A 15,441-nucleotide genomic window follows, 5' to 3' on the forward strand; every position below is an offset into this window, starting at 1 on the left:
TGACCTAATGTAAATTGTCAATTGGGAGCACAGACACACACTTAACAACCTCAGAGACTGTGATAAAGAAAAATATATCAAACACCACTTCTTTGGAAACCAAATCTCCACAGGCCCAATGTGCGACTGTGTGGTGTTTGTACAGTGTACTTGAGGTGGCTCCTCCAGGCTTGTGGTTATTGTGAGGTATTATAGAGCTGGGGGATTCACACACTTAAGAGCTTAAGAGGAGCATTACAGTAATCATCCTACTTTACGCTCCAATTGGCACAAATGTAGTCCAACAGGACATTCATTTAAGCATCCGTCTTGGTCAAATTATACCCATAATCATTAAATCCTCTCACTTGTACAATAGGAAACCGCAGGGGGGCGTCTTCTTGCTCATCTAGACAGCCTGCTAATTTGATTCAGTTTATAATCCCTGTAGTGTTATTTAAACCTGATTATAGACAGAAAACAAAGGGGACATGAGCAGAAACAGACCCGGAGCAGATTGTCTGTGTGTACATGCTTCTTTCTCTTGTTTTAAGATTCAAAACCAAAACTTGTTGAGTGAGTTGATGGTCAACCCTAACTCATCATAACTAAAACATAGCAACCAGGACAAGCCCAGTAGTGTGGGTCTAGCGCTGTAAGTATTAAGTGTTTCAGAATAAGAGTGCTGATTCAGGATCAGTTTTGCCTTATAGATCACAATTAATATCATCACATGGGCAAAAGGGAAAACGATCCTAGATCAACAATCCTAGTCTGACATCCGTGATACATACGGCCCCTGATTCCAGTAAAGTGCAGATGGACTGTTTACTTCCAGAGCCAACAATACCCCAGAGACTGCCCTATCAGTGATAACTGTCAGGACCAGAGCTATCATACTGTACATACCACGGTAGGGGCTATTCTCTGAGGGATCCTCCATCACATCACTTGCTGGAGAGACTTGCGTGCGGGAATGTAATTATACACCACAATTACAGTAGCTCTGATCTGAGGATATTTTTCTAGAACAAACATCTCTGAGTACACAGAGGTAACTGGAAGGCATGAACAACAGCATGGGACTTTCATCCAGAGCTGGGATTTTTCATCTTTGTAAGCATCCATCTTCTCCACAGGGAGACATGGGAAAGACAGTTGTCCATATCACTCCCAAGTTTAGGCTAAATCATTCCCATATCATTCCCAAGTTTACCACATTTTCATTATTGATTTATGTCCAATGGCAGCACTTACACATTACAGCATGCAATAAAATGGTAATAACATGGTAATAGTATGGTAACAAGGTATTTGTGTTCTAGTTCAACAAAGTGCCATCATTTGGATAGAAATGGGCATATGACTTCACATACAACAAAAAAGACAACATCATTTGGTTTAAGTTAGCTACAAAACCACTTTATTTAAAAAGCAGATTATATAATCTACAGTTAAATGATACGTCCCGATTTTTAATACATTAAATAACTTTCGACTTTTTCATGTTTAGATAAATAAATCTAGTTTCCTTTTTTATGAACCATCTAGGTAATCAAACACTTATACAAAAGCGATACAAAAGTGATGTGACAGAGGTGTCATAATGTGCTTATTGAAAACTACTGGTAGGAGACTGAAAAGGCTTCACTTTCAGAGTGATTTCTGACAGAGGATGAAAGAAAAACGAGCCTCTTTATGTACAGGTATGGGGAAACTAGCTGTGTGCTATGCAATAGAAATGGAATAGAAGTAGTATTTTTAAAAAGAGGTGTATTAAGACATCCTTAAAATGGATCAACTCTTGTCAAGTTTAAACATTTGCTGCTTTAATGAAAAATGATTTGAGATTGATATGAATGAGTGGGTCTTATTGTACTATTCAAACTACAGTTCAGAAAATGCCATAGCCTCATTCTTCAAGTATATTACACATTCCTTGACTAGGAGTCTCATCATACTATGCTGAGATTCAGTTTATCTACCATCAAAGGGAATTTCCCAGCAAAAACATGTACTCTAGGGATACATATTATTTTTTCGCTTTTGCAAATAAATGTACAACTGGGAGCAGAGAAAGAAAATAAACAACAGTTTGCCAAACATACACTAATAATTACATTCGAAAGAATCTCATCGAAGGATACATCAGAAAGCACATAATGCCTATGCGGGCCCCTCCTCTCTGTAATCTCTACGTCAGCCTCCTTGTCTGTTAGATTCAGTAGTATGAGAGAACAGTACCTCTGACTAGGCTACTGTGAGCAGATACTGGGTAGGCCTGAGCCAGAGCCTTACCCATTCTTTCAGTTGGGAGAGATTGAGAGTGCATGGGTCGTTTTGTGAAGCTGGATGGCCGTTGTCCTGCTCACTCAACAAGGTACATGCACCATGGCACTGCCACTAGTGCACACACACACTCACACTTCTATACACACTGAGTATACCAAACATTAGGAACACCTTCCTAATATTGAGTTGCACCCACTTTTGCCCTCAGAACAGCCTCAATTCGTCGGGGCATGGACTCTACAAGGTGTCAAAAGCGTTCCACAGGGATGCTGGCCAATGTTGACCCAAATGCTTCCCACAGTTGTGTCAAGTTGGCTGAATGTCCTTTGGGTGGTGGACTATTCTTGATACACACAGGAAACGGTTGAGTGTGAAAAACCCAGCAGCGTTGCAGTTCTTGACACAAACCGGTGCACCTGACACCTACTACCATACCCCGTTCAAAGGCACTTCAATGTTTTGTCTTGGCCATTCACCCTCTGAATGGCACACATACACAATCCATGTCTCAATTGTCTCAAGACTTAAAAATCCTTCTTTAACCTGTCTCCTCCCCTTCATCTACACTGATTTAAGTGGATTTAACAAGTGACATCACCTGGATTCACCTGGTCAGTCTATGTCATGGAAAGAGCAGTTCTTAATGTTTTGTACACTCAGTGTCTATAGACCAACAGACTAACACACACACAGAGACACACACAACGGCACAACCAGCGAGGGAAAACACGGGGGATGGATTCCCCAGAGACACGGGTTGGACCAGCAACTCCCACAACCAACCAGACAATCTGATCAACCAGTAGGTATGACACAGTAACGTGTGCATGAGGAGGATATGTGGGGACTCTCGATGGTCAGACACTCACTCACTCAGTGCTACCATATGGGTCAAATAACCAGTGTGTGGAACTGTACATGTTAATTAAGAGCCAGTGTCACTAACAGGTCTGTGGATCGCATGACCAAGCAGACCGACAACACAGAGGCCTCTAGGACCTGAAACAACGGACTAATACCCTTCAGAGGACTGTTAAGACTGTTACAGCTCGTTTGGCCTCCGATTCCATTTGCTAATAATAATGCAGCAAAAAAAGAGACTACGCTTCTAGAATCTTGCGGAAAATGTCTGCAAAATATATAGGCATGTATAAAAGACAATCTATGTGCTTCAAACTTTTTTTCTCGTTATATAATCGTTAAGACACTGCTTGTGAATCTCTCGAGGTCACGTCTTCTAAGACTGCTAAGTGGAATGAGTGCCAGCCCAGGCTAGCGCTGTGGCTACTGGCTACTGACAGGGCATGCTGTGCCACCAACATCCGCTTTGCCAAGGAGCACTGGAGCAAGGGGATGGTACAGGGGAGTGTGTCACAGAGTCGCATGAAGGCTCTCGGTTGTTGCTGGTAGACTCTGTACCCTTGCATAGCCAAAAAGGAGCCGTAGCTAGCTGGACTGTGGCACTGTCACTGGCACCGTGCGGTGAGGTTTCTCAGTGGAAGGCCACTCTGAAGGCACAGCATGTCCAACCCTCTAACCCTGCCAGACAGTGCTGGAATGTTATGTAGCAGCCTGTTTCACGGCCTCCCAGCCTCCTGGCAGAGATGATGTCCAGCCTCTCTCTCTCATGGACAGAGGAGCAGTAAATGCATCATGGCACACGGCTTCAGCGCAAAGGAATGAAGAAAACAGAAGGAGAGGAAAAAAGAGAGAGCGATGGAGAGAGGGATAGAGAGAGAGTGGCCTCCTCCCTCCATCCAGGCCAGGCCCCACTGTGATGAATGTGCAGGGGTCACGGTGCTGACGTCAGCCAGGGCCTCTGGGTGGGCTGGGGCCTCAGCCCGCTTCACTGTTCACAGACCAAAAGGAGGAAGGAGGGAGAAAAAAACTGATGGAAGAGAGAGAGAGAGGGACGTGGACTCTCTCCCAGCCCGGTCTTGTGACTTGTCCATGGCCTCGTATCTATCTCCTCTCCCCAGGGCACGGCCGGCCAGTAGAGAGCGAAGACTCCCAGGATCTCTCTGTTCTGTTCTGTCATGCAAGAAGAGGTTCCGAAGTTCCGGGATTCCGTGGGCGGGGTATTCCTTCTTCTTTATGCTATGTTGTCTCAAGTCACCTGGGAGGCGGGTCAGCGGTGGCTTGGGGTTGGCTGGGGTTTGATCCTCGCCGCCCCTGCTCTCTCACAGCTCAGTGACGTGAAGTGGGTAGCTGGGGGGCGGGTGGGCGGGCCCCGGGACCTTGAGCCTGCGGATGTGGCAGCCGTGACAGAGCAGGTGGCCCTCCAGGGGGTAACAGCGGTGACCCTCCTCGTCGTTTAGCTGGAGGCCACAGTCCTACAACACAGAGGGAGAGAGATAGACTCAGTGAAACTGCTGTGGCTGAACATTTGTGAAGGAAAATATTATATACACACATCCAATGTCTTTGGGCAGGTGCTAGATATCAAAACTATCCAGACTATCTATTTCAACAAGGAACTTTCAATACACATATTTCAGATATTTAATGTACTTCTTATTTTATTTATTTTGTACCCCTTTTTCTCCCCAATTGGTAGTTACAGTCTTGTCCCATCGCTGTAACTCCCGTACGGACTCAGGAGAGGCGAAGGTCGATAGCCATGCGTCCTTCCGAAACACAACCCTGCCAAGCTGCACTGCTTCTTGACACACTGCTCGCGTAACCCGGAAGCCAGCCGCACCAATGTGGCAACTGGCAACCGTGTCAGCATGCATGCGCCCGGCCCACCACAGGAGTCGCTAGAGCGCGATGGGACAAGGACATCCCGGACAGCCAAACCCTCCCCTAACGACGCTGGGCCAATTGTGCGCCGCCTCATGGGTCTCCCGGTATCGAACCCGGGTCTGTAGTGACGCCTTAAGCACTGCGATGCAGTGCCTTAGACCGCTGCGCCACTCGGGAGGCATTTACTGTACTTTTACCTTTGATACCTCTCCACTGATATGAGAGGCCGCCGATGGGTATTCCTGTTAACTTTACCATTTCTTAAATATGTAATATTTAAGACTTTAGACCCCTGTGATGACTATCAACCCCACAGAGCCTGCTGAATGATTACCTATTGTCTACATAATACCTTTATCACTCACCTAGATGGGATATGAGCTATTCCCTGGAATGTGTGATAATAAAATGAGTCAACCAGCTTTTGCCATTAAACATGGAATTCTTGATCAAACTCACACACACTTACAATCACACACATTATTTGAGCCCTGGTTACAATGACTCACACTTGACACAGCTATCATTAAACTGTTGTGTTGGCTGACTTGACTTGATTACTTTGATTACACTGAGGTTTGTAGATAACATGGGATGATTTCCTGTCTGAGCGGTCTGTCAGAGTGCTGAGATTCCAGGGTAGTTAAACAACAACCCCTGGTCAGATGTCCAGCTGAGTCCAACGCTATGAGCCCTACCCTCTGCTCTCCCACCTCCCACAGCTCAACTCTGGAATGTGCCTGGACAACGAGTCACCACATTGGTTTGCCCCTCACTGAGCTTAAGTTTGTGTGTGTAGTGCACACACTCACAGAGATCCAGAAACATACACCCACACTGCCATAGCATTTACACTAAAATTGACAGACGTTTAATGATCATACCCAATGTGCTGGCTCCGTTCAATACATAAATAAGACAGGCTAGTAATGACGTTGTCTTACCTCGCAGTGATAGCACTCCACATGGTAGTCCTTGTCCATGGACACCACCCGGATGGTCTCCTCAGAGCCCTGTCAGGAAGCACACACAGTCAGTCACACCCTCCCGTCTCCACCACTCCACTGGCTACCAACAACCAGAGCCATATTTTAAGAGAGTTGGGCCAGGTTTTAGAAAGGACGCCATGTTAGAGCCTTTATTCTCGAAATGTTGATGATGTAACAATACGAGAGCGCCTCCGACAATTCCCTATGAAATGACCCGCTGTAAACTAGCAAAACAGAGCAGTGAATTTAACAGACGTTTTTATTGATTAGCATTCGGGATAATGTGTATCCAAGTAGGTAAAGCATATCTGCTTTCACTGGACATCTTCATAGGTTTTGAAAACTATCAGAAATAAACAGCACAGCACGGAAGTGTCAATTATCACTTAGCAACGGCTATGGAAGAGAAAGTGGCAATCTCGGAACGTTCAGACAGGAACCGCATTGGCCTAACCCTCTACTGTATATACTGTATATGACTCTGACAACAACTAGTGACAGGAGCTGACAGGATACAAGCAGTCATTGGCTCATCATTACCTGAGCAGGGAGGATGGGCTGGTTGCATGAGGCACATTTTGGGGCAAAGACCCTGTTGGGGAAACAGAGTAGAAGTCAAGTCTTGGCACATGCTGTATAATTTATATCAGTTTCAGCACAAATCAGGATTTCAAGAGTACTGTGGAATGAAGAAACTCTTGCATGCTGACTTCATCACATGTTGGCATTATCTATAAGAGACCCATGTCCTTACGTGTGGTAGTCTTTGACACAGTAGATGTTGTTCTCCACGTCCACAGTGAAAGGCACTCCGTCCAGACCCTCTGTACAGACCACACAGCGGAAGCAGCCAGGGTGGTAGGACTTGCCCAGTGCCTGCAGGATCTACACACACACACACACACACACACACACACAGAGAGAGAGAGAGATAACAGTAAGGCCAGAGATTGAGGCCTCTCAGTAGGAGTCAATCACACCAGCCCATTGGCATTCAGATACAGAAACTAAACTAAACTAGGTGGTCTGATGCCACATGTCAAGAAGAGATACAGTCCTGCTAAAGAGAAAGCCCAGAAAGGAACAGGCATACTGTTCTGCTGATTGTCTTGTATCACTATCTAGCAGGCCCTCCTACAGTATTAGGCTCTTTCTTACCATTTCCATGATGAGGTGACCACACACAAAGCACTTCTCTGCCGTCTGCTGAAAACCAGAGTACTGTGGGAGATTAAAAAGAGACTTATCACTGGGTTTGTTAGGATTCTAACATGTAGCAATGGACAACTATTACATGGTGAATGTTAACTGGGTCTGGTTGAGACTTGGGAGTACAGCATTACAAAAGAGAGGATGGTACCTTTAGGAAGTGTTTGAGACAGGGTTGGGGATCATTCCACAAATGTAATTCTAATGTAATTCCTTCTCCCTGTAAATTCCATTTAATTCAGTTTTAATTGTAGGTCAGTCTTTGAATTCAGAGATAATTCAATTATTCTCAATTCCAATGTTAAGACATTCCAAGAATTCAATTCCCAATTAAATATTATCCCGAACAATTGCACAATTGAAAATTCAATTCCCTCAGGCTTACAGGCATGTCCATGTTCAGACAGCTTAGCTATAGTGGAAATATAGAAATACAAGTTGAAATGATTTAAAACAAATTCTGCAGTCCACATACTAAGTGCATTAATTCCATTAACTGGGAAATGTACAAATATTAAATTCCAATTAAATTCAAACAGTCCAAATAGTCTAATTCCAATTCAATTCCAATTCAATTCCAATTCAATTCAATTGTAATTGAATCCAATGTAAATTATCCACTTCATGAGTGAATTCAAGAATTGAATTAGAATTTCAAATTAAATTGGAATTGACCCCAACCCTGGTTTGAGAACCCCTAAACACTATAACCAAAATGTGAATGTAGAGACCCAGAGTACAGCCTAAATGACACTATCTATAGGGGGTGCTGCTGCTCTCTTTATATTGACGTGAAAAGAGTTGCTCCTTTTTCCTTTGCCCCCTCTCTTTGCTGAGACGTATATGAGCGATGAGCGACCAGTGTCATTTGCTGTGACGATACCTGTCCTAAACCATCAGCGCACTCTACTAATAGAAAGAGTACAGCACACATCCAGTCATCAGCTCTCTACTCTAGGTGGTCTCCTACAGTCTGGACCAGAGTCACACAGACACAAGGGGATGTACCCGAACTTGAGGTAAGACGTGTAACTTGAACATAAGATATCACATTGAAGTCAATGAGGGATTTAAATTTGAGTTATACCCGCATTACCATCGTTATGTTTGTCCCATAGTGACCATCTGCAAAGCACATGACCCTGGGGTCATGACCTGATGAGAGGAGGGGAGGGTAATGGTGGGACAGGGGCAGCAGGTGGAGGTGGGGTGGTGAGGGGTGCAGGGGGAGGGTGACTCCAGGCTTCCCCTTTAACCCCCCAGACAGACCATCTGCCCCGATGACAGGGCAGAGCTGGTGGTCAATACTCAGAGGAAGCTAGGGACTTTTGTCATATCCACCATCTGATCCCTTTAGGATCTATTCTTTATATCTACAGCATGAGGAGACCCAATACCACTCGTAACACCCATCCTCTGAGCCAATTGAAAGTCTGTTTTAGGGGCCAATGGGCAATGTCTATGTGTAATGGAGTGATTCATTTACATTAAGTAAATGGCAACCTAACAACCTAATTCAGTAGTAATAAGCAATAAGTCTGTATCTTTTAGGAAGACAAAAACGACTGCTATAAAGCACCTGGTTCCCAGACCTGATTCTAGATTGACCGACGTCTATCAGAGATCAATACATGCTAATAACTTGTGTCTGTTTCCCATTGTGTCCAACCTGGGCAGATGGATACATCATACAGGAGGCAGTCTGAGGCCTGCAGCTGCCCACAGCCACTCCTCCTCCCTCTCTAATTCTAAGTGCTGGGGAGTAATGGGATGGGAGCAGTGGGGTAATTGTGCTCCTTGGGGAAATGTTGGGGAAATTAGTGGGAATTGGAGGGGTGGTGCTTAACTTTAATTGTAGCACTGCAACGTCTGTTTCCTCTGGAGCGTTTTAGAATGTGCAACCCCTCCTCTCCCAAGTCTGTCATCGAGGGGTGTGTGTATGAAGGATATGGAGAACTCAACCTCTGAACATCCACATAATGAACATAACATAAACATGAATTCTTGTGCATAAGGAGGCATGCAGGGACGACAGATGTTGTAACTCACCAGGAAGTCCTCTTCACAGTAGACCCTGCCGTTGACATTGTAGAAAGCTTTCCCTCTCAGCCTCCTTCCTGAAGAAGAGAAGTAAGAGTGTGTGAGCTGGGATATAGGAGAAGTGTTCCTGTAGCAGATCCTGTCAAAGTGAAGACTGTAAAGGTGTTGCTATGTGATTGTACCCAACCCCTAGGCTATAAGAAAGTTAATACATCAAGAAAATAGTGTGCTTCCAGCCTTTTGAACAATGACGAAATGCCCCAAGGTATCTCCTGATGATATTTGAAATACATTATCCAAAACTGCATTGTTATTCTGTTGAAAACAAACAGAAATACCACGGGAGTTGACTTTCTGCCTCCTATTCCCCTGACTCCTCTCTGTTCCATTAGACACAACAACAACAGATGTCAACAGGAAACACCAGTGACAAAAGCAGATGGTAACTGCATAATGTAGGTTACTCGTTCGAGGTCCACACTACTGTTTCAATACTCTGGTCATCCATTGATCCCCACGGGACTCCTTCTACTTAGAACCAGCAAACAATCAATACAGCCCCATCATCCAGACGAGGCCCAAGCTGCTATACAAACTCCCCCTCCTACTCACCCCTCCTCCTCACCCCTGCCATTGTGTACAGCTCCACACACACACACACACACAACCACAGCCCAACTATACAAGCCTGAGCAAAGGATTTTCCCATGTCTGGTATAGCCAGGGCCATACTAACAGTCAGTCCCTCCCCAAAGTCACCATTTTGGGGCTCCTTGAGCACAGTAGCACTACATTCCACAGGATAAAAGGGAATTCCACCTAAAAGGAAAGATCTCCTCACTGCTCACTCCCACTGGCCCTGGCTTTTGCGCCCCCTGCGATGCTTCTCTTAATGCATGCCCATTGAAATGCACTAAATGGCAGCAGCAGTCTCTTCTCTTTCTGGCAGCGCGGTGACTTCAACCCAGCCCAGCAGACAGAGCGCATGGAGCTCATAAATCTGCAGGATTAGTCAGATTTAATTGCTGTCCTGAGCTGCCATTTATTTTATGGGTGTCCTGGCTTGGGAAAGACATGTCCCCCTTTTTACACCCAAATGTATGCAATCGCTGTATTTCACACACAGTGTCACATTGCTGGGAGATAGCAATATATTAACATCCACATAAATGGCTACAGCAGCCGAAGGATGCTGTTCACACAATAGGTGAGACTTAAGACTGAGAGCGAGAAACTATTAGCATTTAGAGTTGGAGGTTGGACGAGAGAGAAAAAACCTATTTCCTGTTGACTGGGGACTACAAAGGAGGAGCTCTTTTAATTCAGAGTGACTAAACTTGTAAAAACCATTACATTCTAATCAACAACACACCAGTGAGCTGGAGCTGGGGCATGTTGCCGTGTGTTTGTCTGGTGGCCTTTGCTCTGGCGAGTGCATCTGGAAGGTGAAACACAAAGCCCTCAGCGCTCGCTGACTGTGGTGCACTGCTAAGGGAGCGGGCCGCCTGAGCAAACGGGGACATTCTTTCTGCCTGAGGTCACTAGTTGGTCCCATTCAACCCCCCCTCCACCCCTCCACCACCCTCCCTCCCTCGTTCCCTCATAGAGAGGGGGAGGGGAGGGCTCCCTGTCTCCCTCTAGCCTTTGTCACAGGAGAGGAAAGTGCTGGGCTGGCTGCAGTGGGCTGGGGCTCAGGGCTCTCCTCTTCTCCTCAGCTCACAGCCCCTGAGCACGGTGGGACATGTGGCATTTTCCATGGAGTTCTGGACCAAATGGCTCCCTGATTGGGATTTTACACTCAAGATACTGTACTTAGTTTTTACAGCTCCAACATTGGTTTCCCATGACTCCGTGTTTTCATGACACTGCGTTTCACAGACATGCACATAAAGGGCTGTGCATCTAGAAATAATGGGAGCTATTCTCTCAGCTAGATATTTAACCCTTCAGAAATCATTTTAGAGCACTACAACAAACTGCAGTGCACTGGTCAAATAAAATAATGATCTGAGACATAATAAAATCCTTAGTGAGTCATTCTCCAGCAATCAAAGTCTTGGGATCATGTGGTCAGTGTGGTAGTTTGTGGACCAGCCATGGATGCCTGGTGGCGGTACTCCTGGTACCAACCAGCCCCGGCATCTGGACATGTTATTGGACCTGTGTCATCCCTCCAACCCCCTCACATCACAATGACCTCACTTTACAGTGATTTCATCCCCTCACTGATCTTAAATTCCTAAAACCACAACAATGAGATGCAGGCTGGGTTTAGTTTGGGCTCAGCTGGGGAGCTCCAGGCCTCACTTAAGTGATATGTTATTGTGCCCTGTGAGGTGCAGAGTCTGCAAACGGACAGTGGTTAGGTTAGTCAGTGTTAAGACTCTCTCCCTGGAGATCCAGAGCCAGCTACACTAGTGCACTACACAAGGCCTGGCCATGATAATACCAACACATCCCTATGCTACAACGCTGACTTTTAATGACCTGGCTGTTGGCCATAGGCAACTTTTCAAACTTTTCAACAAAAAAACATAGTTGCTAAACCAAGACATGAGATCGGAATAAATACTGAATGAATGTCTTCTTATGTAAAAAATCTGAATAATGTCCTAGATTACCATCTAATTTAAATACAACTGTACCCAAATCCCCATATGTTCAGTGTTCTTCCAGTAGGAGGGAAACATCAAGCATGTTACACTCTCTCAGGTTCCACCCCACCCACCCACTCCTCCCTCTCCTCCCTTCTCCTCCCACTCTCTCCTCTCAGAACAAGTGGGCCTTTATCACCTGCAGGCAGGCGGTGGGGTGAGGATCTGAGGGGGAGGAGGGGGAAGCAGCGAGGGAGAGGCGGAGGGAGGGCCTGCCCAGTGCCGGGGTAAGTAAAGGAAGGATGCTGGAGGTGGTGACTCACTCAGATTGCTCGGGACTTCAGACAGGAATTTTTAGAACCCGGCAACGTGAGCATGTGCTGGCCTGCTGCTACTTCCAAATTGTTTTTAAGTAAGTCTCTCTTTAGAGAGAACAGCCAAGTTAAGACAACAGAGCCACAAGTACATCTCTCAAATAGAAAACCCAGAAGCTATGAAATCTCCCAGTCTCTCTAATAGCATTAAGACCTAAGATAAAACCATGGCCCACTCAGTCTCTCTCAGAAACTCCCCCACAACTAAATCACAGCGAAAGTCATGATCAAGTAGTCAAACCATCGCCAAAGGCAGAAGGGAGCAGGGGCTACACTACCAAGCGGTTGTACATCATTTAAAACCTTGGCCAGATCCCACAACTTACACTCAGATGAGGGAGTAGCATAGAAATAGAATGACTAGATTCTATATGGGGAGTAGCCAGGCTAACTCTACCTACTGCAGCCAGCTACCATACCCCAGCCAAAACCCCATAGCAGCACAACAATGAGCTGTACATTTTTTTCTCACACATTTTTCACACCCCAGCCCTGTCTGCCCTGTGCCAGCCAGCCAGTCAGCTAGGTACAGCTGGTGAGTGACTGAGGAAACCACAATGCATCATAAACAGGTTTCAGAAATACAAGGCCCTTGGCTGTTTTCTCCTGGCTGGTGTGAGAGACACTAGCAGGTTGTGTTACAGTAACATAGAGGTAACTAGTTAATAACTAGCGTGCCCCATTAAAGGCACGGATGCATGTGAGCTAGCAGACAAAGGGTATGTGGAAGGAGGAAGTGGGTGGTGATCCAGTCAGGAGCTGGGCGTCAACACCAGTACAGGAAATAAACAGGAGACTGGTCACAGAGGTATGTCTTATGACTGTATAGTTGGGACTAGTAAAGTCATGAGGAGTGTGTGTGGGTATGTTTGGGGGGTGGGGGGTGTGTTTGTGTGTGCGTGGTGTGTGAGCGTATAATTACTCACACACACATTTTTCTGTGTGTATCTGTGTGTGTGTGCATGTGTGTGTGCGTTTATCGGTATGTGTGTGTGTGCGCTTATCTGTGTGTGTGTTTATGTGTGTGTTGTTTGCTCAGAGCCCATGCCAGGCCGGCCCCCTCTGATAAGCAGGCCTGGTACACTTTGTGACTGTCTGATTGAGGTCCTCATGGGAAGGCCGGCTGAAGTGGAGGGGGGTAGTTTGCATTCCTGGCCATTTCATGAAAAAAGGGTGCAACCATAGGAGCAAGCCAAGAGGAGGGCTCAATTATGCATGGTTAAACAAAGCCCAAGGCTACCAGCCAGTAATGTCTCAGAGAATTGAACTCTCTCTCTGCTATGGAGCTCCTGACTTTTGTGGCATTTTAGTCAAAAAGTAAAACAAAAACAGTTTGTCAACAAATAACCTGATACATCATTAGGTGTGTTTTGACATCTGCAGGCACTTTAAAACTAACTTCTCAGAGGGGTTGAAAACACTCTGCTTCTAAAGGCAAACATTCCCATTCATAAGAGACCCAATAATACATCACAGAGTTTACGTTAGAAATAAACCATCTCAAGAGCCAAGATGGGCCTGTTATCATCTACAGTGGATATAAAAAGTCTACACACCCATGTTAAAATGCCAGGTTTTTGTGACATAAAAGAATGAGACAAAGATAAAAAATGTCAGAACTTTTTCCACCTTTAATGTGACCTATAACGTGAACAATTTAATTGAAAAACAAACTGAAATCTTTGAGGGGGGAAAATAAAAAATAAAAAACTCACAATAACCTGGTTGCATAAGTGTGCACACCCTTAAACTACTACTTTGTTGAAGCACCTTTTGATTTTATTACAGCACTCAGTCTTTTTGGGTAGGAGTCTATTAGCATGGCACATCTTGACGTGGCAATATTTGCCCACTCTTCTTTGAAAAAGCGCTCGAAATCTGTCAGATTGCGAGGACATCTCCTGTGCACAGCCCTCTTCAGATCACCCCAGAGATGTTCAATTTGATTCAGGTCTGGGCTCTGGCTGGGCCATTCCAAAACGTTAATCTTCTTCTGGTGAAGCCATGCTTTTGTGGATTTGGATGTGTGCTTTGGGTCGTTGTTGTGCTGAAAGGTGAACTTCATCTTCAGCTTTCTAACGGACGCCTGAAGGTTTTGTGCCAAAAATGCCTGGTATTTGGAACTGTTCATAATTCCCTCCACCCTGACTAAGGCCCCGGTTCCAGCTGAAGAAAAACAGCCCCAAAGCATGATGCTGCCACCACCATGCTTCACTGTGGGTATGGTGTTCTTCGGGTGATGTGCAGTGTTGTTTTTGTGCCAAACATACCTTTTGGAATTATGGCCAAAAAGTTCACCCTTGGTTTCATCAGACCATAACACATTTTCCCACATGCTTTTGGGGGACTTGATGTTTGTTTTTGCAAACTTCAGCCGGGCTTGGATGTTTTTCTTTGTAAGAAAAGGCTTCCGTCTTGCCACCCTACCCCATAGCCCATTCATATGAAGAATACGGGAGATTGTTGTCACATGTAGCACACAGCCAGTACTTGCCAGAAATTCCTGCAGTTCCTTTAATGTTGCTGTAGGCCTCTTGGAAGCCTCCCTGACCAGTTTTCTTCTCGTCTTTTCATACATTTTGGAGGGACGTCCAGTTCTTGGTAATGTCTCTGTTGTGCCATATTTTCTCCACTTGATGATGACTGTCTTCACTGTGTTCCATGGTATATGTAATGCTTTGGAAATGATTTTGTACCCTTCTCCTGACTGATATCTTTCAACAATGAGATCCCTCTGATGCCTTGGAAGCTCTCTGTGGACCATGGCTTTTGCTCTGAGATGCAACTAAGAAAATGTCAGGAAAATCCTACTAGAACAGCTGAACTTTATTTGTGATTAATCAGAGTCACTTTAAATGATGGCAGGTGTATAGACTTCTATTTAACATGAGTTTGAATGTGATTGGTTAATTCTGAACACAGCCACATCCCCAGTTATAAGAGGGTGTGCACACTTATGCAACCAGGTTATTGTAAGGTTATTATTTTTCATTTTTCCCCCTCGGAGATTTCAGTTTGTTTATCAATTAAATTGTTCACATTATAGGTCACATTAACAGTGGAAAAAGTTCTGACATGATTTATCTTTATCTCATTCTTTTACATCACAAAAACCTGGCATTTTAACAGGGGTGTGTAGACTTTTTATATCCACTGTATATACAGAGACCACTAGAATTAGCAGGGGAAGACCTGCTTCACTTCTGGATAGATCTCACC

General features: G+C 45.1%; 1 protein-coding gene across 1 annotated transcript in view; it reads right to left on the minus strand.

The window, feature by feature from the left end:
- Positions 1-3,962: 3,962 nt before the first annotated feature.
- The window catches only part of LOC123487510 (Wilms tumor protein 1-interacting protein homolog), a 30,332-nt gene continuing 18,853 nt past the window's right edge, over positions 3,963-15,441 (minus strand). Inside the window, exons 3-8 of the mRNA XM_045218722.1 lie at positions 9,264-9,331; positions 7,164-7,226; positions 6,760-6,890; positions 6,546-6,597; positions 5,961-6,029; positions 3,963-4,604 (exon numbers count right to left, since the gene is read on the minus strand). Coding sequence (XP_045074657.1) covers positions 4,452-4,604; positions 5,961-6,029; positions 6,546-6,597; positions 6,760-6,890; positions 7,164-7,226; positions 9,264-9,331 — 536 coding nt within the window. The 3' untranslated portion in view covers positions 3,963-4,451. The remainder of the gene's footprint in view (positions 4,605-5,960; positions 6,030-6,545; positions 6,598-6,759; positions 6,891-7,163; positions 7,227-9,263; positions 9,332-15,441) is intronic.

Source organism: Coregonus clupeaformis, unplaced genomic scaffold (genome assembly GCF_020615455.1).
Source record: "Coregonus clupeaformis isolate EN_2021a unplaced genomic scaffold, ASM2061545v1 scaf1755, whole genome shotgun sequence".
NCBI classification, from domain to species: Eukaryota; Metazoa; Chordata; class Actinopteri; order Salmoniformes; family Salmonidae; genus Coregonus; species Coregonus clupeaformis.